This window comes from Neofelis nebulosa, chromosome 2 (assembly GCF_028018385.1).
Source record: "Neofelis nebulosa isolate mNeoNeb1 chromosome 2, mNeoNeb1.pri, whole genome shotgun sequence".
NCBI lineage: Eukaryota > Metazoa > Chordata > Mammalia > Carnivora > Felidae > Neofelis > Neofelis nebulosa.
The window spans coordinates 25,532,007-25,558,746 of record NC_080783.1 but is presented as its reverse complement, the minus strand read 5'-3'; the positions used below and the strand labels follow the sequence as shown (position 1 = coordinate 25,558,746).

Sequence of the window (26,740 nt, the reverse complement as noted above, 5' to 3'; positions counted from 1 at the left end):
TCATGCCTTTACTCTTTGGTCAGTTGTTTTCTACTCTCTGCTAGTGCTATATTCTATTGAAACTATTCTCAAAAAGAATAATAATATGTCATGAATACAGAATAATAATGACTTCCAAATCAAGACTTAATTTCACTGGAGCTCTAGACACATATTTCTGAGGATCTAAGAGTGGTATTTACTTATATTCCAAAATATTAATTATATTTCCTTATTCTACATCCTCTGTTCTCCTACACTAATAATAATGTTAACATCTTCCCAATATTCTAATTAGAAAACATGCTGTCACTTTGATTTCTCTATCTCATTCTGTAATGTCCCACTGGTATCCAAATTCTGTTGATTCTATCTCAAAACCATCATTCATACCAACTAAGAAAACAGAACCAAAACCAAACCAAAATCAAAACCCATCACATACATGAAACATTACATACTATATCCTTTGCCTTAACAGGTAATCAGTCTCTAGTTCACATTTCAAAAAGCTGCCAGAATTTTCTCACTAGAAGCAAATCTGACCTTATCACTTTCCCTTCTTAAAAACAACAGCATGCTCAAATGACCCTTTATGCACTCTCTGTCCTTATTGTAACACTTTACTCATTGCATTTTATTGGCCCATTAGTTATCTGTAAACTTCTTGAGGTCAGGGCTGGTGTGGCTATAGTAAGGTAATCATGAGGTTAGATACATGCATAGTAGATGACTCAATAAATGTTTGATCTGTGAATATAAGATTGAATGGACAGCTGCTCTTTTTTACTTGCTTGAAATAATATCTTATCTGACAGAGATGAGTGAAAATCTCTGAATTAGTGGATAAGCAGCTACTAGTAAGACTATTCAGAAAACCCTTTAAAGATCGAGATTAGCCTTTAAAGGAATTTGATGATAAAAAACGTCAAGAAAAGTCAAAATTCTTTACTGATGTACTCAATTCATCTTTAAAGTTCTGAGTACTGAACTTCTAGCAATAATAAAACAGAAAAAAAATGTCAAAAGCAGAGTGAGACGCAACGCATCCTTGTGGTGAAGAGCATAGCCTCTATAGATGCTACAGCCAGGTTGCCTGGTTCTGTCATTTAACAGCCATGCCTCAGTTTCCTCACATACAAAATAGGCAATAATAATAGCAAATACCTCACAGAGTCTTCATGAGATTCTATAAACTAATAAACATTAGAAACTTAATAGGATACCTGGTACATAATAATATCACCTCTTGTTTTTTTTTTCTTTTTTGAATCATCTCATACTCTTACAAATATATGGGATTACTAGGAAAAAAAGAATGAGTTTATTAATTTCAACCCAGAATATCCAATAGCCAGGTCTCTCTACCACAGGTACTAATGCAGTGCCTGGCTCCAACTAAAAGGAGACCATACCAGACTCCAGATGAATCTGAATTATGTATATTCTACATCTTCAATATGCTAAGGATTTTAAACATTATTATTTTCTTCCAGGGACAGAAAACACTTAAGTATGGATGTTACTAACCAATGCGTATGATTATTGTTGGAAAAAGCAAACCGAATTAGTTGTGAATTACACTTTCAATTTCTTTCCCTCTCTGATTTGCAGTACTTCTGTCATCACAATGTGAAAAACATGCTGCAATAAGGAATACAGTCATAGCATTTGGAATTTTTCCCACGGTGGTCTACCCATCTCTCAATTCAGCTTTTGCTCAAGTGTAATGAGAGGCTAGTCCGCAGCCATTCATTTACAGTGTCTGAGTGAAAACTACAGGGCACAAATTAGCCTCTCTTTAGATCACTCTGGTATGTCAGAATTCTGAACTGAAAAAGGGAACTTTTCGTTTGGGCAGGTGAGCGAGGAAAGGGGCTGAAACACAAGATGCTTATGATTAGGGTACGTTCAACTGTAGAAAGTGCACAAAGGGAAGCTGATGAGCAAGCCCACCCCCCACTATCCACAACCATCTTCTCCATTCCGTTTCCCGGAGTAATCAAAGGATATTCTGAACCTCTCAAAATGCCATCAATCCTTATTGAGAGTGAAATAGAACATCTCTTTCTCAAGCCTTTGCAGGAGTAATCACCCTAACAGGCTGGCCTGAACAGGGAGCTCTGGCAGACAAAGATGGATTTGTAAAAATAAATAAATAAATATAGATATACATAAATTAAATAACCTCCACTAAATATGAATAGAAAGTTGATGATAATCTCCCAATTCTATTGTATAAAGGGTAAGGAAACTCACAATTGTGCTCCCCAGGTCTAGTACAGTAAAGAATAGGCTTCTTGATGAGATGTTTCCAATAATGTACAGCAGTGCTAGGAATCTTGTGGCAATAATACCAAAAAATAACCGCCTAAATGATTTAGATAAAACATTCATTAACATTCCAAATCTAAGTATCATCTCCAGCTGCCCCGCCCTCCTCTTTGTTTCCTTTCCTAGCTCTGATTTTCTTCTCTAGTACATTTGAACAAAGAAGGGAAAAAGCCTCTTCTGATTATTCAAAAAGGTTTCTTATGCCAGTCGACAATTGCTTAAGTGTAAAATGATTTCATAAAGATCACCGAAACGTTCTTTAACACCAGATTCTTCTTAAACAAACAGCATTGCTGTGGTCCATGGTGTCTCAGTGTTGTAGGAGACTGGCAGTATGCCACTCCTGTACTGGTAAAAAGCTACAGACAACAATGAATACAAGTTCTCTGAGATGAATCATTATTTAATAGATAGGTCACTCAGTTGGGAGTCTGAAGACCTGACATTGGTTTCGTTCTTGAATAACCAAGCGCTTAACTAATTTCCCAAGTCATTTACTAGGTCAGGACTTTTGTTTACTCTGAATTGAGGGTTCTGGTGTGAAAATAAAGTGCTACATATGTCAAATTTGTAAGTTTCAAAGCATTCTTCTGCTATCACTTATTTTTGAGAATGTTTAGAGAATGAAAGAGACTCTCTGATTTTATAATTATATTTTTTTGTAGTGGACTTTAAGTCTCCAAAAGGTTCAAGAGGAGGTGAGGGTACTTTTTGAAATATTACCTTGTAAACTAGAGTAAAAATGCTTTCATAAGGATTGTACTAAATATTTTTTTAAAGTAACAGTAACTAGACATGTGTACCAACTATTTTTTAATGAACTTCATCTGAATAATTAGGCTTTTAAAATAATTTTTAATTATTATTTATTGGAGATGATATATTGATTTCACATGTTCTTTCCCCAAATGAAAGGTGGAAGTTAAAAGCAAAGAGTGTAGACCAGACGTATCTGGGTTCAAATCTCACTTTTTACCATACAAGCTGGAAATCTCAACAAAAAGATTTGTCACCTCTATCTCCAGTCTCTATCTTCATAAAATGAGAACAGTGATGCTTTTTATCTACGCTTGTCGTGAAGATTAAGGGTATAAGGTAAAAAGCTCAGAGCAGAACCAGACACATAAAAATGGGATCAATAAATGGTGGCTATATTTAGGTTTGCAGGTAAAATTTTTGAAACATTTGTGAAACGTGTAAGGATCATTTTATTTTCAAGCCTATGATAGTTACTAAGTCCCCAGACAGTCATTGTCCCTGTTTTTTTGTTTTTGGTGGGTTTCTTTTTGTTTGTTTTTGTTCTTGGCACTATGGGTTCCATTTGATCCTCCTGAACCATTAACTCTTGATTACAGGGAGTCTCACAGAAGAATAAACAGAAGAGGCAAAACAGCAGCAGGGTCTTTGGCTTCTCATTGCACTCCCAGCAGGAGCCTTTAAACCAATTGATGCTACATCTCATTATACTAGAAGTCAAAATCAAGATTTCCATGGTTTGACCAGCAAAAAAACCCAGACAGAGCCAACAGAGGATTGAATGTTAGACATGAAAAATTGCAACATGGCTTCCCACCTCTCCCTTAAAAGCAAAGAATGCTGAGCGATAGGTTTTCTTTTTTCCAGCATTGGTTTATGCATCTATAAAATGACAGGGTTTGTGCTAGAAGGCCTTTAAGACCCCTTCCCGCTCTGACACTCCATGATTTTATAATTACTTAGGCATCCATCTCATATTACAAGGGGGCATGTCAGTGGTGAAAATTATTATATTTATTTGATCTATTTACTTGGGTCAAGGACAAAACCACCCTGATTATATATCTATTCTACTGGTTATATTTCAACTAGGGAAAACCAGAAAAGGATATACATGCTAGAAGAAAGGAACGAAAAGTCACTGGCAAGTGATAGGGAAGAAGATTATATTGTTGATGTGGTCAGGAAGGTTCATGTCTATGTAGAAATGGGAGCATGAGACTTGAAAGTGCAAGAAATAATATGTTGTGATGTCTGTATGTATGTGTGTATTGCCAACCTCTTTTCTCCATCAAGGTTGAAGCTGGGAAGTTCTAAATGTCTTGTTACCACTTCAGCCTGTAGCGCGAGTGGAGAAATCACTCTGATCTACCATGACATAGGAAATATTCCACCTCTATTACATTTGTAAGCACACATTTATAGGCATTAGTCCTAACTTTACACATGAGGAGAACTAGACCTTGTGTTCAGATTGGAGAAGAAGAGAATAACTAAATTTATGATAAGAAAAAAATGTTGAAGGGAATATAGACAATCATTTGCTAACAGAAAAAGCAGATTCTCTGCAGAATAAAGAAACAACTATAGAGGAGATCATAATACATAGTTAGAATGTACTACAACAAGGAGATGCACCCAAAGTTTAAATCTGCCAGAAGTAATTTTTATGATACCTGAAGACACAATTAGAGAAAGAGGTCTAAAAATTATCTCTTTATTACTTAAGAATTTGAAGATTGATTTTGTTTGTAATACCTAAATAAAAGATTAAAGGAAGAATCTAGAGCTTGTACTATAGAGGGTTTCTCATTATGTTTAACAAGATATCATAATCTAAATTCAGTGAAAATCCATAGGAAGTTAGCAAGATATAAAAGAATGATAGCAGTGGGGAAAATAAAAAGAAAAGAAAAGCTTACAAAAAGTAGTCTAAGGAAAATAATATATCCATATTTTAAGAAAATCATGGTAGAGAAAACATAGCACAAAAAGGTCACTTGATATTTTGCTGCATAAATACTATCATTTGAGAGGGTGAGGGATATTCTCAAATATCCCTGGGGCACCTGGGTGGCTCAGTTGGTTAAACATCTGACTTCTGATTTCTGCTCAGATCATGATCTCATAGTTCATGAGTTCGAACGCTGCACAGGGCTTTCTTTATGCTGACAGTGCAGAGCCTGAATGAAAATTCTGTCTCCCTAGCTCTCTGCCCCTCCACTCCTCTCTCTCTCTCTCTCTCTCTCTCTCTCTCTCTCTCTCTCTCAGTAAATAAACTTTAAAAAGAATGTTAAAAAATAAAATTAAAAAAAGAAAAAAGAGACAAATCTATACTATATAAGGAAAGATACCTCTTTGTTAAATTAACTACCTACCCACACTTTTGAACTAGAACAGAAAGCACCAACATGATCTATATTTTGAAAGAGATCAACTATGTGGGATAAGATTAGAGCTCTGAGAAATTGTGTGTATGTGAGCCAGAGAATAGTAGAAAATAAATTGCAGACACTGGTCAACTGGAAGGACCATGGAATTTTCTAAATCCTTCAGCTATTGGTGACAATAGGATTATATATCATATAAAGAGAGATCTAATATAACATAGATCATTCAAATTTATCCTATTATAAAAATGATAGGTATACTCTAAACCAATGAGGATAAAAAATGAAAAGAATTAGTGCTGATAAATGGTCAGGTGCTCAAAATATTCAGTAATAGTGTCTTTCATTTTGTACAACATAAACACTATATATTTACAAAACAATATATATTTATATATATTGAGCCCATTTCCAAAAAAAAAAATAATGTGGGTGTCAGTTAAGGAGATATTGTAGTAATTTCTGTAAAGTGATGAGGGGACCTGAATTATGGTCATGACAAAAGAAACAGAAGAGAGAAATTTAAGAGTTGTTTTTCAGGAAGTCCAAAAAGGATTTTGTTTTGAATTGGATGATTTTTTTTATTTCCTTAAGTTTCTTTAGTTTCCTTAAACAATTATTTCTCACACAAAGTATGAAGTATTTAACTATTAATATAAATGTACATTATAAAATTACCCTGCTATGTCAGCCTGAAATGGAACTAACTCAGTATTTGTGTCTCAAGTAAATTTTAAATTAAAGTTATTAACTGTTTTGACTTTGGATTGCAGATGCTTTTTAATCAGCTTGAATTGGATGATTTTAATGAGAAGCAAGAGATTTCAAAGTCATGTTTCAAGCCTTCATAACAAAGAAAAAAATAGAAAATTTGGGAGGAAGCTCACCCCATCTCCTCTGATAACATAAGAGCTCTCAAGCATGTATAGATATGGAAATATTACAAAACCTAAGATTTTTAAAGTAGACTTAAAAAAACATCTCCTTGCCTTTTTTCACATAGGATTTGTTTGTTTGGTTGTTTGGTTGTTTGGTTTGTTTTATTGTTCAGCCTTCCTTCTGACCCATTTCAGACCTGCACTACTGAAACTCTTGTTTCTGTTCCAAGCTACACCCTCATCCTCTAATAATGATGCAGCTAGAATGACGATCTTAGGCTAATTTGGTTTCCTTTGTCTTTTTCCCAAAATACTTAGCATATTGCTGGCAGAATACTATCTCCCCAACTAAAATATAAACTCTTTTTAGGCAAATCTTTGATTTGAAACTCTGCACCCTCATTGTTCAACACAGTGCCTAGCCCATGATAAATATCCAACATATTAATTCATTTACTCTTCCATCCTAATTAATAACTTGAACAATATAAAAATTATTACTTAGATGGGAAAAACTTTGGGACAAAAAATACTTAGTGATAATGGCATGTCATAGTAAGAAAGCTCCTTCTTTTGGTTTAATAGAGTAAAAAAAAAAAAAAAAAGAAAGAAAAACAAAAAGAAATCCCAATCACATCTAAGATACTATATAGGAATCCTTGTCATATTTTGGAAGAAATGTAAAACCAATATCCTGAGACTACAATCATTTATCATCAAGTAGCAGCTGTTGTTAGAATTGATATTGATCCTTGGTAAATTGCAACCAGAGTAACCTTGTTATATCATCACAAAACTCTCCCACTACATCATTTAGCTATGAGATGCTTCCTTAACTTGTGTCCTTAAGTTTTTCTCTTCTATATTCAATCACATAAGGACACAAGCATGTGGTGCAGAGGCAATACAAAATGCTTTGGGACATTTTCCAATTAAATATTTGCCAGAAGATAATATATAAATTCATAAAATATAATACTTAGTTCAAAAAGTCATTTGATAATAAGGTACTTTTAAAATTAGAAAGAACTTAATAGGCAATATAGCTCAATTTTCTCATCGTTAAAGTGAAGAAACTGAATTTAGTTAAATGATATAACTAGGGCTGTAACGCCAGAGTTTGTTCTAAAAAGTGGCATTCCTGACATCCGATTTATTTTCTTTTTTACAATTACCATTAAGTGAATGAAAAGTCCTAGTTTCATACATAGTAAGAAGTTTAATAGGAACTTGAAATGAGGAACTTTCCCCTACCACACTGTTATTTTACGTATGGCCTCCATGTGGGATTGTTGAAAGCTGGACTCAATTTCTAGATTTGCTTCTTATCATTTGTGTTATCTAAACTTTCCACAGCTCAATTTTCTTAAGTTTTAAAATGGGATGAATATTAGTGTCTACCTAATAGGGCTTTGTGAAATAAAAGTGAAACAGTAAATTTAAAATACTTAGCATAGTACCTTGGTCATAGTAAGCAGTCAATAAGTTTTAGCTGATACTATTATTACTAGTTTTATGATTCCATAAAATAAGAAATCATAGCTTTGATCTGTTGAACAGTAAAAACAAATGTAATTGAAACTCTTATATTTTCAAATGTCATTATGGAAAGTGACATCATTATATCCCTGTCCCTGCATCATCATTTTGCTTGAATTTCTTCTAGTTTATATACATCATTAGGAAGCATATTTGGCATGATATCATAAATCCTATAGGGGAAACCAAAGTGCTTTGCATTTCTTTCTTTTTTTTAATTTTAGAGAGAGAGAGTGTGCATGAGCAGAGAAGAAGAAAAGAGGAAGGGAGAGAGACAGAGAGGGAGAGAGAGAGAGAGAGAGAGAGAGAGAGAGAGAGAGAGAGAGATTGAGGTTCCTAGGTGGATTCCACGTTCAGCATGAAGCCTGATGTGGGGCTTGATCCCATGACCCAGGGATCATGACCTGAGATGAAATCAAGAGTCAGACTCTCTAATGACTGAGCCACCCAGGTGCCCCTCTATTTTTTCTAAGTGATGAATTAGTAAAACTCTTAATGGGAATTACAATGTGTGTGGTAGCCTTACTAGGATATCTTTATCAAAGTTACAAAATTTAATTTGAGGGAAAAGTGATAGTAGCACAAAATAAAGTGTGTAAGATCCCACTTTATGAACAAATATTCAGCCTACAACCAATTATTTAGAAACTGATCACATTTTTGAGATACTAAGCTCCTTTACTTTTCTTCATCCTTTGTTTCTTCTGCTTACATTTTATTCATTTCTCAACCTATCCATGTAACCTATTCTGGAAGAAAGAGGTCAAAAGGAGGAGGAAAAAATCAGATCTGTTAATGTAGTTATTTCTTAGCAGATGTGAAAGAAGTGGAAATTGTCATGAGAGAACCACTGTGGGTCACCTGCTCCACCAATGTGCAGCAGCTATAATTCCTTTGTCTTCCCCTGGCCTGGATAATTGAGAGCTAGCTGATATGTTTGGAAAGATGTAGAATACTGCATCTTTAAAACTATTCATCACAAATGACTGAATGATCCTGCAAAAATTGAAACCTTCTCTACAAAAATGTACTGAAGATTTTAAATTAAAATTTCCAATATCATTAGGCTAAAATATTTTTAGTCATATCAAGTTATTAGCTATCTTTATCATTGCTCCTGTATTTGGCATACAATTCACTATGCCAGAGAAATATAAATCTAGGTAACTCAAAAGAAAAAGACAATTTTTATCCACATGAACAGAAAAATATCTGCACAGAAATTCAAAAATTGTACACAGATTTAATTCAAAACATCAGGCATTATGTATTTTAATAGATACATCAAGAGAGAAAGAAGGCAGTCATGGAGCCCAAAACCTATTGAAAGACTGAATACACAAATGGACAATGGCTAGATCATACATAAAAACAGAAGTCTAATCCCCAACTTAATAGCAACTTACCTGGGAAACCGTATCTATAATAAACAGGCCAGAAAGCCAGTCCTGTTATATAAGTTTTGCAGGAAGCCAGATTCTTACCTCCAGCAGCAATCTAGGAAGCTAAATAATAACATATGTAACAACTTAACCAAAGTTGTCAGGCCTTTGTGTAACTAATAGCTTCTCTAAGTTTTGTCACCACTTTCAATTTAGGACAAACCAGAGAAAGACAAATACATACCTGTAACTAATTACACTGGATGTCCCACTTCTAATTACCTACCCTCTTATAGTTTCCCCACCTCAAAAGCCTCCAACCAAGGCATACTTGAAGATAAAGCTTTCCCACTCTTGTGTGCCTTTGAGACTCTGCCAAAATGCAAGTGGCAGCGGCGAAGTCCCTTGCTATAACAAGCTCTGAATAAAGAGGCTTTGCTTCTCTCATTTGTTTGGTCTTCATTAATTTCCACACTATTGAGCATCTCCTACATATCCATCAATGGGGAACACACTTAGGTATCCTAAAAAGATAACCTTCACAATATTCTTAGCAGATATTTTGATGTTTATTTATTTATTTTGAGAGAGAAGGAGAGAGACAGAGAGAGAGAGAATCCCAAGTAGGTTCTGCGCTGTCAGCACAGAGCCTGATTCAGGGCTCAATCCCACGAAACCTTGAGATCATGACCTGAGCTGAAACCAAGAGTGAGACGCTTAACCAACTGAGCCACCCAGGCACTTCTGAGTAGATTTTAAATCTTCATTTTACAGATGTACAGACCTGAAGTTTGTAGAAGTTAGATAGCTTCTCATGTTCTTCCATTTTCATCATGCTAGAGTAAGCATTTTTGGTATATTATTGTGATAAAAGTATTTGAGATAGTATTAAAAAGGTACTAACAATAACAATAATAATAACAACAACAGGTCTAAATTTGTTGGGTGTTTTTTAGCAACACTTGCATCTGTATCTATCAACTTGCTGGATAAATGTCAGCTTTGTAGTTTTAATTGATTCATTGCTTTAAAGTCATGACATGTATCAAAATACATACAGATTTTGAAATAAAAGCACCATAGAATAAATTACATCTATATCTTATTTGCTATAAAAAAAAACACATCAGCAGAAGTACTCAGTCAAGTAGTGATTGAATCAATAGGGTTTTTCTAGATAATATGTAGAAAACGTTGTGATATATGATATTGAAAAGGAAATAAGTACAAATGAAATTTGAGTGATTCTTAAAAGAGAATAAGTATGTATTTGCCTGGCACTTTTTAAAGGGTAATTGTTTAGCAATCACATAAGTTAACTACCATTGTATGTATTTTACATATGAAGAAACAAGTTGTAAAGTTATTAAGAACAACATGTAAAATTTATCAGCTAGTGAGCAAAAGAATCTATATTTAAAAGCTGAATTAGTTTTTGGTTTCAAAGTTTAGCAAATATGCTCAAGAAACACTTGATTAAAATTCACTTTAAGATATTCCCTTACCACATAAGTTGGCCACAGAACCTAAAACTGAAGTAATTTATTTTCTAACTATAAAATAATATAACTTAACTTTCTAGGAAGAAAAAGGGAAAATAGCATTTGCACAAATTAGAAATTACCATGGAAGTGCCATAAAACCAAGTTTTTTAAAATAGGAAAACACAGATGAAGTTACATAAAACCAGATTTTTTTAAAATAAGAAAACACAGATGATTAATCAGGCCTCTTAATGCCTGAACATAAAATGGTATTTAAGCACAATTCCCCTAACAAAGACCTGAAAAACTAAAAAGAAATCTACCGATAACATTGTTTAAATAATAATGTGGAATAAGAAATGATAACTGAAGGCCAAATAATTTCTCATGTGGCTTCTACTTTGTCTCACTAATTTCATTTAGTTAACTCAAACCTTTATTAAGAATTCCTTGCATTGAGCATAAATTAAAATGAACAGAAAGTTGAAATCTGAGATGCCTTATGAAAAGAAAAAGATTCAAGCTCTTGGCCCTATAGCATTTCATGTTAAGGAAGGAAAACTATTTTCTGAAACGTCTCTATTTTAAGAAAAGCAATACATTTGTCACATAAAATTACAATCACCAAAGTTATAATTTGGCCATGTTGCTAAGTATATGGAGGGGGGGAAGTTGCTTCCTTTATACACCTTAAGGACTTTGTTCCTTCCCATAAACAAGACTAATGTTCAATGAGTATTGATTTAATTTGCAAACCTTTTAGTTGTCTTCTCCCCATTGGGATGCACTGACATATTTTTCATAGAAAAGAAAAATTGAGGTATTTATTTTGCCTTCTTCTACATCAGCCCTTCTAAATGGAGCAAATGAGCAAAAGGTATGGGAGAAGTTGGAGGATTCATTTCATAATCACCCGGGGGATTTTTCAAACTGCATGTATCTCAAACATTGAGGTCGATGTCAAGAAAAATAACCATATGATGAAAATGACATGTTCCAATAACTTTGAGGCAGCAGTATGTGTGATAGAGGCAGGCTGCCTACATTAGAATCCTACTCTCCCACTGGCTAACTGTTGGACACCAGTCAAATCACTTAATTGTGACAAGTTTCTTCATTTTAAGATGGAGATAATGATAATAGAACCTAATGATATTGTTGCAAGGAATAAGAGACTTAATATATATGTGTTGACACAGGGTAAACACCAGGTTTGTATATATGTTGACACGGGGTAAACACCAGGTAAGTGTTATGTAATTGCTGTGGATCTGAAATAAAGCAAAAAACTTCATTTATGAAAATGAGCAGCAAGTTGAAAGGTTTCTTATGCTTGTGGTCAAGACAAAAAGAATGTTGTCTGTTCCACCAGCTATGATAATGTTCTTAAATTAAGCAGGCCAGACACTTCTTGAAGCCAGGGATTATGTCAAAATACTTTGAATCTCAAGTGTCTAATCATGCCTTACATGTAGGAGTACTCAATACATGTTGAGTGAACATTAAATACTTTTTTAAAAAATAAACAAATGAATGAACACATGGATTGACAGTTTTCAGAAGAAGAATGATAGTCATATAGAGTGTGCTTAATATTTAAAATTAAATGCAAGTTCTTTTCAGAAGCTTCTTTCAAAACCTAAATCTACATCTTAGAATTGGTTCATCAGTCTCCCCAAAAGGATTGATATAGTTCAAAGTATTGCAGTTTTCTATTTCGACTTCAAAGTGACAGGAAATAAAGTCTCTTGAGTGAAAGAGGTTGTACTTGTATCACCTCTTGACTAATAAATAAGTCCTATCATCTTTTTTAAAGAGCTTATCTTGTTAAGAATTTTCATTTATATAAACAGAGTTTTATTAGCTTGAATTGGTTGTAGATTTTTTTTTAAAACTAAGATTTAAGTAACATACGACAAAGGCAACATTCCTCTTTTTGAAATTTTAAAAATACTTCGGAGTACATATTCTATTACCTATGTTTGTGTTTCAAAATTAACTATATATGGCATGTCTTTCCCTGGTATAGTATGTTTTTAATCTAGGAATCACCCGGAATTGAGCTGTATAATTATTTTGTAATTCCAGTGCTTATAATATGTTTGCATGATTTGTTTCTCAGAAATAACATGGGAGGTGGTATATAATAATTTCTTACCCTATTTGAGTCAATTCTTGCTCTGGAAGTATAGATGGGAGGTGGGATGTTGAAAGCCTGAGGGACCAGGTATTCCTCAGCATCCATCATATCTTCCAGGTCCTCTTCATCCAAGAGATTCTGAAAGAACTTGCTGTCATTTGGACTGGGAAGCTTCATGCGATCATCACCCTAAAAGTTTGCCCACCAGACAAACAAACAAACAAAGATTCTTCATCTTAAATATATGGACTTTGCAGCAAATTTATGTAATATCAAAACAAGTGGTTGAAAATTCATGCACTCGTTTAAAAAATAACTGTTTAACACATTTACCAGTCACAAAGGAGCTTATAACATACTTAGATATGACACGGTAAGATAAATACATTTAATAGAATGTGATAAACGCCATTAGAGGTAATTAAAGCAGTATGCTATGGCTCTTTTGAGGGAGGCATAATCTATTTCAGACATGAGAATAACTGTATAGGCTTCATTGCCAAGATGTTGTTTGAGCTGTGACTTTAAGAGTAAGTAATAAAGGGCAATTGACTTCTCAATCTTTACTGTATTTTATTTGGTTGTTTTGATAGGGTAGAGTTATCAGGACATGTAGGCTCCATAATTTTTTTTTTTAATGTTTATTTACTTTTGAGAGAGAGAGAGAGAGACAAAGCGAGAGACAAAGCAGAGGAGGGGCAGAGGGAGAGGGAAACAGAACCTGAAACAGGCTCCAGGCTCTGAGCTGTCAGCACAGAGCCTGACTCGGGGCTCGAACACCCGAAACACCAGATCATGACCTGAGCCAAAGTCAGATGCTTAACAGACCGAGCCACCCAGGCGCCCCCATGATTTAATCTATAGAATGACACTGTTAAAGTGATAGCTTTAAAAATCACAGCAAAAGTGGCAAATAATATAAACAAGGGTGGGAGAGACACCAAAACCCTACTCTTTTTTTGCCTCCTATATTTATTAAATATGTTTTTTTCTATTTTTCAAAATTATGTGACATTTTTGTATATAAGCAGTTTATGCAAGTTAATTTGGGAGAAAAATAACTAGGAACTATTAGATTCTAAATCCTGACTTTTATCTTCATGGCAGACTATTAATAGGAAGATAAATGTTACCTTGTTTCATTGAGGAAAATTAGTTCAGTGTAACCCAAGGTCCACTTGTTTATGATTTAGGCAAAATAATCATAGAGAAATATATTATAATTTTTAAATTATCCAATCCAGTGTTTCTAGTGTTTAATATAAAATGTTCTTTTGGACTGTTATTTGATTCATATGTACGTCCATTCACTGGAATCTGAGTTATTGCTTGGATACTGTATATCTCCCTTAACAAAACAAAATATATTTATAAATATTTTTTTAGGAAATTGAATGCAATATACTGACACTTTTAATTCACTGTCTTAAAACCTGGACAAGATTAAAACAAAAATCCATCTTCCTTTTATTCTGAAAGGGAAGATTATCATAATGGACATGACTTAACGCATAATGTTAACAAAAAGCAGAGTGCTAGAAGGTTTATCTGAGGATAAGGACTTCTTATGTATATGGATAATCATAATTATCTGGCCATTCAATAGCAGAGGCACTTGAATACTAAGGCAAGATTCCTAGAAGGAGTTCTGACATCAACTAGAAACCTCTTTTCCATAAGTCATTTCACATGATATTCTGCTTAATCGATTTATGAATGGTGATTTACAAAGTTCCAGTGTCCAGATATGTACCAACCTGAATAACTAGATATCTTTGAGGGTCTCGAGCCATCCTCGAAAATTCAGCAGCCAGTTCCTTAAATTTAGGTCTACTGTCTGCATCAATCATCCAGCCTAGAAATTCACACACAGTAAAAGAGTCACTGTATCTATCCATAATTAGGAAGAAGTAGGATGTAAATTTTATGAAAACATAGGCTGTTTGAAAAATACTGTTTTAGTAATAATGATCTAAAAAAAACAAAGAAAGCTAAAGAAAGAAATAATCCAATAGGCAAGGTTCTATCTCAAGCAGTTTGTTGATGTTCATAAGTAAATGTGAATAAGAGAAACTTTTTATTCTGTTGATCTAATTTAAAAGTAATTTTTCTTCTTATGAAACATAACCCTAGGCTAACTATAGGAACTTACAGAATCTCCTATATTTTTTCTTAAGTGGAGAGAATGCTTCCTTTTTCTTTCTTTCTTTTTTTAAAAATTTTCTTGGATGGCTATAGAGGAGGTGATGGGGACATAATTTATTATTTTCTATTAGGAGTGACATAGAATACAAATTTTAGTTACAATGCAGTGCACCAGCACAGGGGAGGGGGTGGGGGTGGGGAAAGAAATAGAAAGCAACTTTCTCAAGCTGTTTTTTTTCCTGGTGGGGGAAAAAAAAAACAATGCAAAGTAATTGGTAATGTTTGTTCAGCACTAGCCATTAGCTTATCTAACTAGTAACCTTTGCAGCATAAAAATACTATCAGCAATTTTCAAGGTATGTATTATTATTTAGCTGGGAGTCTAGATAAAGTGGGTCTTATCTCCCCAGGCTCTGCTTAGCTGATGAGATCACAAGAATACAAGTACTAAGCTTTCCTTGATTTTCTTGCCAAGTGACCCTTTTCTTAGGTATTAAAACTCATAAAAGCAAGGTAAAACTCTGTATTAGGCAAAATCTGTTCCTGATTTCTCATTGTTTCATCAGAGTATCAAAATGAAGTATATAAATCATTTCTTATGCTACTTATGGGATCAAATTATATAATGTATGCATGTTTTTAAGGTTTTTTGCATAGATGACTACTGAAGATGCTTGATTCAATAAAGTTATAAAGTGAGTTTCTTTTTTCTGGGAGTTCAATTTTTATTCTTGTTCTGGGAAGTCTTTGGGTGTCATTTCATGTATCATTAATATCACCTGATTTTTTTCTCTCTCCTAATAAAGCTGCACTATATGCATCCATTTGCACACATACACAAAAAATTGCTGTTGATACCAAGATGCTAATGAGAAAATAGGTGTTTCTGGAATTATTAGAACCTAAAAAGGTTAACTTCACCAGGAGGTATCCGTTTCTTTCTAACTAAATATTGAGAGTAAATAGAACTATGCTTAGAGAAAAGGGCATGCTGACCTGAACTGGAAGGCACATTTTTTATTTCTTTCCTCACTGTCAGAATGTATCACACATGTCATGAATATAAATCTGAGTAGACCTGGGTCCAAAGTCTCTTATTAATAAGATGCTTATTCACCTTCACCAGTTTGTTTCTTTGCTAACCCTGTGTAAATTGAAAGGGGAAAACCCCAGATTACACAAGAAAGATTGCTGAATGTTAATCTCACTTAAATTAACTAGGAAACTCCAGAGACTTCCTTAATTCTATTTAAATTAAGAGCCTAGGCTGCCAAAACATATTTATAATACGTATGTGTCTGGGGCATAGAAAGGAGGAAAAAAAAGTAAGAGCGTTTGATGTAAACAAATGATCAAATTGAAAAAAAAAGTAAACATTCATAATCTTTTTATTTGACTATAGATTCATGTCTTCCTACTTTCCATTCTGTCCTGCTAATTTCCTGTTGACTAAAACTGGTAAACCTATTTCCATTTAATTCATTTTTTCAACTATCAGCTTCAAGCTTTCTTTCTTTATATCAGATCATTTGTTTAGACTGCTATTTTCCTATAAAGATTACTAACATTATTGTAACTAATTACATCTCTTTATGAAAGACAATGTGATTGTCATGGAAATGATAAGAATCAAAGTGAAATGAATCAGAAGAGAAAGAGTCATATAATTTTGACTTCATAACATGGAAGCATGATATTGCTTCCTATTCATAATAATCACAAAACGCAGGTGTTTACATGATCTTTTCATAATTATTTTTGGACTTTTACATTTTTCAATATACAAAAACATTATGCAGGTAGATTAATCTGTACTATTGCTTTACTAAGAGTGATGATGGTGATGATGAAATTATTTTGCAATCTTACATTTGACCATGACCATGTAAACGTCAATAGTGCAGATAGGAGGCTGGGGCAAACGTTCTCCTTTCTCTAATAAATCCGGGATTTCTCTGGTTGGAATTCCATCATAGGGTTTTCCTCCAAAGGTCATCAGTTCCCATATGGTAACTCCTAAATTGGAGATCAAATATTTACATAAGCATATTAACAACATACTTTGAATAAACCAGCAGTATGCCAGTGACAAAAGAAAGCTCCCTAGAAGGCAATCAAAATTAGACTAAAGAAAAGCTCTTCAGATTTCTATATTCATTAGCAGAAGCCCAGTGACAAAATCTTTGTGGGAAATTCAATTATCTTATTATTGTCTTGAAATTTTTAATGAGTAGCAGAGACAATTCAGAGTGTGTATCAGAACACAGAATCTTTTCCCCATGTCTACTTTTAAGTAATGTTAACATTTGTTGATTCTAGTTAATTTTCACTACACCGCATTAAAGTCTATCAAACAATTTACTATAAACATGTATATCCAGTATTAAGTAAATATGATTGCAGGCAAAATCTGATGTTGACTAATTTTGACATTAACCTCTTTGCTATTAAAAGCCCTATGGGCTAAGCTGTGGTGCCAGAATGAATACCTTATGTTATGATAAATAATCATGGCTCTCTCTTTAACTCACACAAAGAGAACAAGTGGAAAACACACACACACACACACACACACACACACACACACACACACACAGATTTATTTCTTTAATACCTGTGAGACCCTGAGTGAGGAATGATCCATATATACCATAATACATGTGAAGTAGGCATCACAAAATTGAGAGGAATCAATAATAGTTGATCCCTTAGATAATGAAATCACCTGCTTGAATCACTAGAAGAGTGATTTGTTCTGTAAAAGCAAATACCCTAAATATTAACATGCAAATAGCTAGCATTGATGAAAATGATTCTGATTTGAACAATACTATACATATTATAGACCTCTTCTTTGTGATCTAATAATTATACAATTAAGAAGTTATCATTTCTTAAGGTTAAGGATTGTAAGTTCAGAAAGAGCTGTATGTGTATAGGAGTCTCACCAGGTGAATTTTGATTGGTGCATATAATATGCAAAATATGGTTTAATATAAAATCCATTAATTAGGACCGTGCTTTCTTTTCCATGTCCATCTGTAATGAATTATTTATTCATTTTTAGTTCATAACAGTTATCATTGACTAATAAAAATACAAAGCTTAAAGTATAAAAGTATATGTGAATTGCCAATTATCCTTTATAATAAGATCACTAATTACCTGATTTTTTGGTTAATATTTATATCTTATAATTCTTATATAAAAATGTAATTAGTGACACAATTTAATTGATTGATCTTTATTAAACCCTACTTATGAGGCACCTGGGTGGCTCAGTCAGTTGAGTGACTCTTGGTTTTGGTTCAAATCATGATCTCATGGGTTTGTGAGATCGAGCTCTATGTAGGGCTCCATGCTGTCAGCATGAAGCCTGCTTGGGATTCCCTCTCTCTCTCTCTCTCTCTGTCCCTCTGTCTCTCTCTTCCCTTCCCCTGCTCTCTCTCTCTCTCTCTCTCTCTCTCTCAAAATAAATAAATAAATAAACTTAATTTTTTTAAAATCCTACTTAATTTTGCATATTAAAAAATGACTTCCTAGAGCCAATAATTAAAATTCAGTGTCCATGAGGCAGACTGGAACAAGTTAAGAACTGGATGGCTGTCCATTTCTATTCAGTCAGTCAATATAAATACACGTTTATAGAATATATATTTAATGAGGACATTTTATGAACTTATGTATGCAATTATAAAAGACAGAATACATGCCCTCATATCTCTGTCAGAACTTACAAGAAAAATGCAAAGCAATTACAAATCAAAATAATAGAAAATATAATAAACAGAAACATAAATACAAAAACAAAATCAGGAACATCAAAACCCCTACTTCTGCCAATAATAATTTAATTAAATCTTTTTAGGAGTGACAAGATAGGGTTAAACAGAGATGGCTTCATGCAGAAGGACAATTACAGGAAAACTGAATCAGAAACATTCTCAAAACATACAATTCTATCATTCAGAGATATAAACCATAGCCAATGCATATTTATTTTTGTAAAAATAAAGATGAACCCAGTGGCAATTTTCTACAAAGCTTCACTGTAAACAACATTATGTTTCTGTCTTGTATACCTTTTGCAATCAACTATAATATATCATAAAAATCCTAAAATGCCTTATGGGTATGGATTGATGACCTGGGCTATATTTCAAAGCAGAGTGCTACTTATCTATCTATCTATCTATCTATCTATCATCTATCTATCAATCTATCATCTATCTGCCTACTTACTTATTTTAGAGGCCATTTAAAATTTGACTGTAGTAGACTGTTACATTTATTTCAGGGAAACATACATAGGAAAAAGGGAAAAGAAAAAAAAGTATATGACATATATCAAAATATATGTGTAATATATAAATCTATCATATAAAATATAATCTATGGATTTATCTCTATCATATAATATATAAGCTAATTTATACCATATAATATATATAATAGATTTATGTTTCTATTAAGTCCTTACAGTTCAACAACTAAATTTTACAAGCATTTTCCTATACTTGTTTAAATCTCAAACACATCACACTTTCTACTTCTAAGCTGAGTAGAACACATGAGGCCTTACATGGAAATTTTAAACCTATAGCATACGTGTATAGAGGAGAAAAAAAAACACTTTAAAGAAATGTCTTATTTTTATTTTACTTTTATTTTTTAAAATATTTATTTTTGAGAGAGAGAGATGAGAGAGAGAGAGAGAGAGAGAGAGAGAGAGCACGCGCGAGCACCAACGGGGGAAGGGCAGAGAGAGAGGGAGACAGAGAATCTGAAGCAAACTCTAGGCTCTGAGCTGTCAGCACAGAGACCAAGATGGGGCTCAAACCCATGGACCTAGAGATCACCACCTGAGCCAAAGTAGGAGGCTTAACCAACTGAGCCACCCAAGAGCCTCTTAAGTTTTTTTTAAAGATAATTTGTGCTTTTCTAGATAAGAGGTGTAAGTTCTTTAATGATTGAATAGCTTAAGTCTTTTGCCTAAAAAAACAATAATAAAGATAAAGCAAACTTTAAATTTGACTGAACTAACCTGTATCATGCTTTCAAGACCCACCACTCCCTTTTTCCTTAAATGGACATTGTGCTTTTAATTTGTAAGAAATACTGGTTTTATTTAAACTTAGAAAAGCTATTGATTCATTCTCATTAATATCTGGATGGACTTAGGTTGTGAATAGACAGATGCTAAATATCTCATTTCAACAATTAAATTAAATGCATTACATGAATGTTCTAAGTTTAAAGACCACTCTTTTCCAGTTCATATTATTCACTCTCTAATATGTCTGTTTATTCCAAAGTAATTTGTAAATTAAAATCAAAGGTGCAATTAGCAATCTTCTCATATCTCTCCCCTCACATTTAGTGCTCTCACCTATTTGCTTTCAGTAATTGTTCTTTGTTACAATAACTTCTTTCTTATTATAGAACAGACATTCTTTCATTTTTAACACGTTTTCAAAGAGTTTTTGATAATTAAGGCCATGAGGTTCTATGACATTGTTCCTAAACTAAAGTTGACTTTTTTTTTTCCTGTCAAAATGATCACAAAAGTTGCTACCAAACCAAAGATTATGGTAGACAACTCAACTGAGATATTAACATATTACATTTTAGAGAATGAAGGAATAAAAAAAAAGCAGATAACAATATTATTTAGAGGTTTTTTTTTTATGGAATAGCAAAGAGTTAATTCCTTTAAGAAACAAGGCTTATAAGTATTTCCAACACAATAAAATAAGTTGGTTTAAGATATTTCACGTGAACCTAATATATTTAATTTTGCCTTAAAACCCTTAATTCACAAGGAAGATTTATTTACCATAACTCCAAACATCACTCTGATGGGTGAACTTCCTGTAGTGTATACACTCCAGAGCCATCCATTTAATTGGCATCTGAGAAATAAAAAGAGAAATAAAAAGTTAACTTTTTTTAGTTATATAAAAATTCATTTCTATAGTCATTTCTCAAAATATGAGCTTCTAGGCTTGCCTCAGTTGTATTTTTTGATTGTGTGTATAGAAAATATAAATATAATAATAATAATAAATGTTATTTTTAAAGTTTATTTATTGTTTAATTTACAACCAACTTAGCATATGGTGCAACATTGATTTCAGGAATAGATTCCTTAATGCTTCTTATCCATTTAGCCCATCCCCCCTCCCACAACCCCTCCAGCAACCCTCTGTTTGTTCTCTATATTTAAGAGCCTTTTATGTTTTTTCCCCCCCTCTCTGTTTTTATATTTTTTCCTTCCCGTCCCTTATGTTCATCTTTTCTGTATCTTAACTTCCTCATATGAGTTAAGTCATGATATTTGTCTTTCTCTGGCTAATTTCACTAGCATAATGCCCTCCAGTTCCATCCACATTGTTGCAAACAGCAAGATTTCATTCTTTTTGATTGCCGAATAATACTCCATTGTGTGTGTATATATATATATATATATATATATATATATATATATATATCACATCTTCTTTATCCATTCATCCATCGATGGACATTTTTGGGTTCTTTCCATACTTTGGCTATTGTCGATAGTGCTGCGATAAACATTGGGGTGCATGTGCCCCTTTGAAACAGCACACCTGTATCCCTTGGATAAATACCTAGTAGTGCAAATTCTGGGTCGTAGGGTAGTTCTATTTTTAATTTTTTGAGGAACCTCCATACTGTTTTCCAGAGCGGCTGTATCAGTTTGCATTCCCACCAGCAGTACTTAATAATAAATGTTAGTTTTTAATACAGGGAACAACGAATTGAAATTTATAAAATTCTAAAAGTGAAATAACCTAAAGATATATTTTTAAAAGCTTCAAAAACAATGGCAAGTAAAAGAATAAAATAAGTATCATTTTCTCTATTTCTTAATGTTCAGCAATTAATTCAGTTACTAGTTATTATGACTCTCAATACTATTCTAAACATCTAAGATATGTGCTTCTAAAAATATGGTCTATTACATTTTTGCCCCCAAAATGAGACTCCTTACATTTTCAGTTATCCCTTCAGAACATTTCTGACCACCAGTACAATGGACTCTTTCTACACTTGCCCTTTCCTTTTTCCTCTCGTATAATCTGGTCACTTAAAACACCCACAATAATGTATTCCAAAGTTAGGCTTGCTTTATTCCCCAGCCACAAATGGTCTCCCTTGTTTTGGTTAGCCAGTATTGAAAATACATACCAAAATAGGTATTATATAAAAGGATACGAGAGGATCAGTACCAATCTATTACCACTACAAGAAAAACAACTCACATACCCTGCAGATGATGGGTCAGCAGAGTAAGTTTCAACTAGGAAGGGCAGCATTATATAGCTGAAAATATAATTAGGTTCTACAGAATAAAGATAAACACTTCTACTTTGCAGTTGAAAGCTTAAAACTAAATAGGCCTTTGAAATCATGAGGTTCGCTGCTCACCAAGGTGACATCAAGGTAACTCTATGACAGAATCATGGTATTCAGTGAAAGGGAACAGAAGACACATTGAAAGTAATTTCCCTATGGGCAAGGAGTTAGCTGACTTTATGGACTACGGACATTGTGTTAAAGAAGTAAGTTTAAATCACAGGTGGCTTGATAAAGACTTAATGGTAACTAGGCATTTAAAGCTATAATGAATCTTGCTTTAGACAAATCCTACAGCTGTATGTTCTTAAGACAAGTCAAGTCATGTGATTTATGGACTTCTACTGTGCAATCTTGTAGTGAATTTCAAAGCTGTGGTCTCAAACTGCTGCAATTTGGTAGTAAACAGGCAAAATAGTCTAATAAAATCAAGGAAAGGTCAGGAAATACTACAAACCTTAAGTTTTTTAAAATTTTATTTTCTTTTGTCTTGTGATAAGATTTGAAGATATATAGTTATATAAGATATCATACAAAGTTATTTAAAAATCATATACTACATGATACATAAAATCAATGCTAAGCATTTGAAAGCATTGCAAAATATTTATAACATATATTTGGATGGCTCATGATAAATAAGGCACATGATAAATATATTTATATGACACTTTAATAACTTTTTTTGTTAGCAGGAGTTTATACATAGGTTAAGGTTGCATTTGCTTATTTCATTTGGCCACTCCTGGTCCAAGTTTTGCCATATAAGCTAGGGGGACCTCCAGATGGAGAAGAGATATCCTCACTGTATAGCCAAGGCCAGCAACCTTAGCATCAGGTTAATGAGAAAAACAAGAGCCGGAACTAAGGCATGAGCTGGGACCATATGGCAGGAATACAGTTGTCAGGCAGGGCCTGAGACTAGAGAATCAGAAAAGTAGAAGAGGCAATGGCACTGTTAAAATTCCTGGGACATAGCAGGCTGCATTCTGGTGGAGAGAATCAAAAAATAAATAAAGTAAATTGGCCAATCACATTCTATGATAAAAGCTTAAAAAAATACAACCATATTAAGAGGAATCTGTTGTACCTGGTATAGGAGGATTCGAAGTTAAATAGGATGATGAAGTTTCCAGTGAGTTATGGTTCTTGGTACTAGCCAGGTTACTATGAAAGAATAGTTGGGTCTCTCTGTAGTAGCTAGCCCTGCATTCTTAGGATCAATGAAATAATCTCTATGGCCCTTAAGTGTAATATCTGGATTTCCAAAGGATCCACCTACTTCCCACACTGGATGTGACATAAGGACCACTAGAGATGAATTGTCTTATTTTGGCTAATTTTGAGAAATGGAAGTTGGTTCATATATATGCATTTGACCCTGGGTGGGAGAGAAGGCAAATGGTAGAGTTGAGATTTTATAATCTCTTAACCTCAGGCTTACTGACTTCTTACAACATATAAGGAGATAAAAGGATATCATACTATATTTTCAAGCAATATTGTTCTAAAAAGATACCCACCTTTCCTCCATCAGCATTATACTCTTTTTCATCTCCTTCTAAGAGCCTAGCTAGTCCAAAATCTGTGATTTTCACATGGTTTGGAGATTTCACTAAGACATTTCGGGCTGCCAAATCCCGATGAACAAGCCGTCTTTCCTCCAGGTACATCATTCCCTGAAAAACACCAAGTTCCAAAAAGACGGTTAATGCTTAGGCTTTTCTATTGTCTAAAAAGTAGTTCCTTTGCCTTCAGTTGCAAGTGCTTGATTTCTCTAAGTGAAGCCAGAATCCTGGAATATTTTTCAAAATTACGAAAAACCCAATAAAGGGATAAAAAAGCAAACGGCAAATAGTTTTTGGCCTTTTCCCCTAAAGTCCTGTAAAGAATGAATTACCTGTATATGAACTAAATGTTAGATCATTTTTTCCCCAGAGATTTTGTACTCTCTTGCAAACACTTCCATTAGTGAAGTGTGCGTGCGTCTCAGCAGATAAGCTAAGAGACCCACACATTTCTAGTTGTTTTCTTCTCAATAACTCCTGCTTGATGTCACTCTCCCCTTACACCCCTTCTCCAAACACACCAATAGTAATTAAAAAAAACAAAAAAAAACCCCAAAAACTTCATATGCAGGTTTAATGGCACCAAAATCACCATCATAGTTTCTATCAAAGCTGAATAATTATATTATTCTTATTAATTAGGCAAAAAATGAATTATACCCCAGAGGCATGAAAAGCCTATACTTTTTAAAAATGGTGTCAATGACAATAGTATTCATTAGAACAACCCGCAAGTGAAATTACATTGTTTATAATGACCCTGATATTAGCCTTTAATATGTTTTCTTCAAAAAACATATAGGGTTATTAAAATAAAATTTATTACTGATTGCCAACAATTTACATATATCCATATATATTCATATGGGGATATATATATCTCCATAATTCATAAAAGCAATAAATAAAATTGTACTTTGCCAGTAAATAAACTAAGAATCATTAAACATTAGCCTTAACTAAAGGTTGGTGAAAAGAGGCAAACTCAGAGGCCTAGATGGGAGCGAACATATTTTTATTCAAGTGTTAGAGAAAATTCCGTATTTGAGGATTTCAGTGGTAAAAAACATTGTCGCTTAAAAACAAATCAGAATTATTATAAAATCATTAAAGCATACTCTCATGCCAATTCCAAATCAAAGCTGTTGGTAGTTAATATCACAATTGCAGGACTTTGAAGGATTAATGGTTTTTGATATCAAAACAAAAGCTGCGGAAAACAGACACATAAATCACACAGGTAAAAAAAAAAAATGAACCATATACTCAGTGTAGTGTAAAGAGAAGATTGCTTCAAACAGCATCGTGAGCCAAACACTATACTATAAATGCCCATTAAACACAACCAGTGGACGTACTGCCTGATATGGTCCAACTAGTCAGTAGTGTATTTGTGTTTTCTGAAATCAGTCCACAACTGAGATTTATAAGGTTTCGTCCTCTTTCCTAAACAGTGTTTTCTCTTCGATTATGCCAACTAATAAATTCCTAGAATAAATTGAATCTGAAAACATATAACCCTTATATGACTAAGGGATCAAAACAATAGGTTTATTGTCTTGGAGATAAAGTATTTTTAATTATTTGCCCTTTTAAGAAATGTCCAAAAAAAATTCATCATTATCTTTCCTACCACTTTCATATCAGAATATGGAAAGTGTGTTTGCAACAAGTTAATATTCAGATCCACACACAATGACAGAATACACACTATGTTCCAGGCACTGTGCTGAACATCAGGGAACAAAAAAAGAGAGAAGATCTATTCATTGCAGGAAGACAGAGCTGTTAATAAAGTGGGCAGACATGGAATACAGGCTTGAACGGATCAATGTGACACGTGTAAGGCATTTAAGGAGAGCTGTGTTTTGAGGACCATTTGTAGTATAGCCTAGAAATGTGCACGAGAGGGGAGCCTTCAGAGAGGTCCTGAGGCCTAAGTAATGTTTGAATGATGTCCATCAGTTGGGCAAGATGAGGACAAAATTGCAGTTACAGAGAACACACACAGGGGCACCAATACCACGGTGTACTGGGACAAAGGTAAGTAATTCTGTATTTCTAAATCATTATTCATAAAGGAGGGAGAGTGATGAGTGGTGAGGCTGACAAAGTAAGAAGAGGCTTGATTCAAAAAGGGCCTCTTACGTGTTGTGGTAGATAATCTGTACTTCACTGTGGTGATGCAGAAGTTGTTTGAAAAAGGAGAGTGACACAGTGATCACTGGAGTCTTGCAAAAAAAATCACCTGGTGTATAAACAAAGGACTGGACACAAATACAGCAGAAGTCAGGAGCCACTGCCACAATGCAGAAGAGAAGTGATGAGGTGGAAAAGGATGAGAGATAAAGTTTGCAGACTGGCAGTCTGAGCTATATCCAGCTTATATGCAGTTTGTATGCGTATATATTTTTGGCCCACACACTGGAAACTCTCAAATATCCTCTTTAGCTGATTACTGGCTGTACCCCATTGAGGGCACCTCCAGTTGGCCAGGATCCCACCACTCACTATTACTACCCACGAATTCATTTATGATACTCGTCTAGCTCCTCATGTATGATCATCTGAATCTTCAACTAAACTAGTCCACAAGAAATTTCAGGGAGAGAACAATTTCAAGTTACACTTATACAGTAAAGTAACCATCCTGGTAATTGAATAACGAAGAGGAGTATAAATTACAAATGATTCTATTTTCTGACTTTTGTAATTTAGGTGGATAATAATTCCTTTAACTAAATATTATCCTAATGCAAATACAC

At 33.7% G+C, this 26,740-nt stretch overlaps 1 protein-coding gene across 6 annotated transcripts in view; it reads right to left on the bottom strand.

The window, feature by feature from the left end:
- Window positions 1–26,740, bottom strand: part of ERBB4 (erb-b2 receptor tyrosine kinase 4) — a 1,148,410-nt gene that overhangs the window by 22,238 nt on the left and 1,099,432 nt on the right. For all 6 annotated transcript variants that reach the window (XM_058706132.1, XM_058706147.1, XM_058706154.1 and 3 more), the window contains 5 exons: window positions 23,931–24,086; window positions 20,864–20,939; window positions 16,897–17,043; window positions 14,640–14,737; window positions 12,901–13,071 (listed from right to left, as the gene is read on the bottom strand). In XM_058706132.1, coding sequence (XP_058562115.1) covers window positions 12,901–13,071; window positions 14,640–14,737; window positions 16,897–17,043; window positions 20,864–20,939; window positions 23,931–24,086 — 648 coding nt within the window. The remainder of the gene's footprint in view (window positions 1–12,900; window positions 13,072–14,639; window positions 14,738–16,896; window positions 17,044–20,863; window positions 20,940–23,930; window positions 24,087–26,740) is intronic.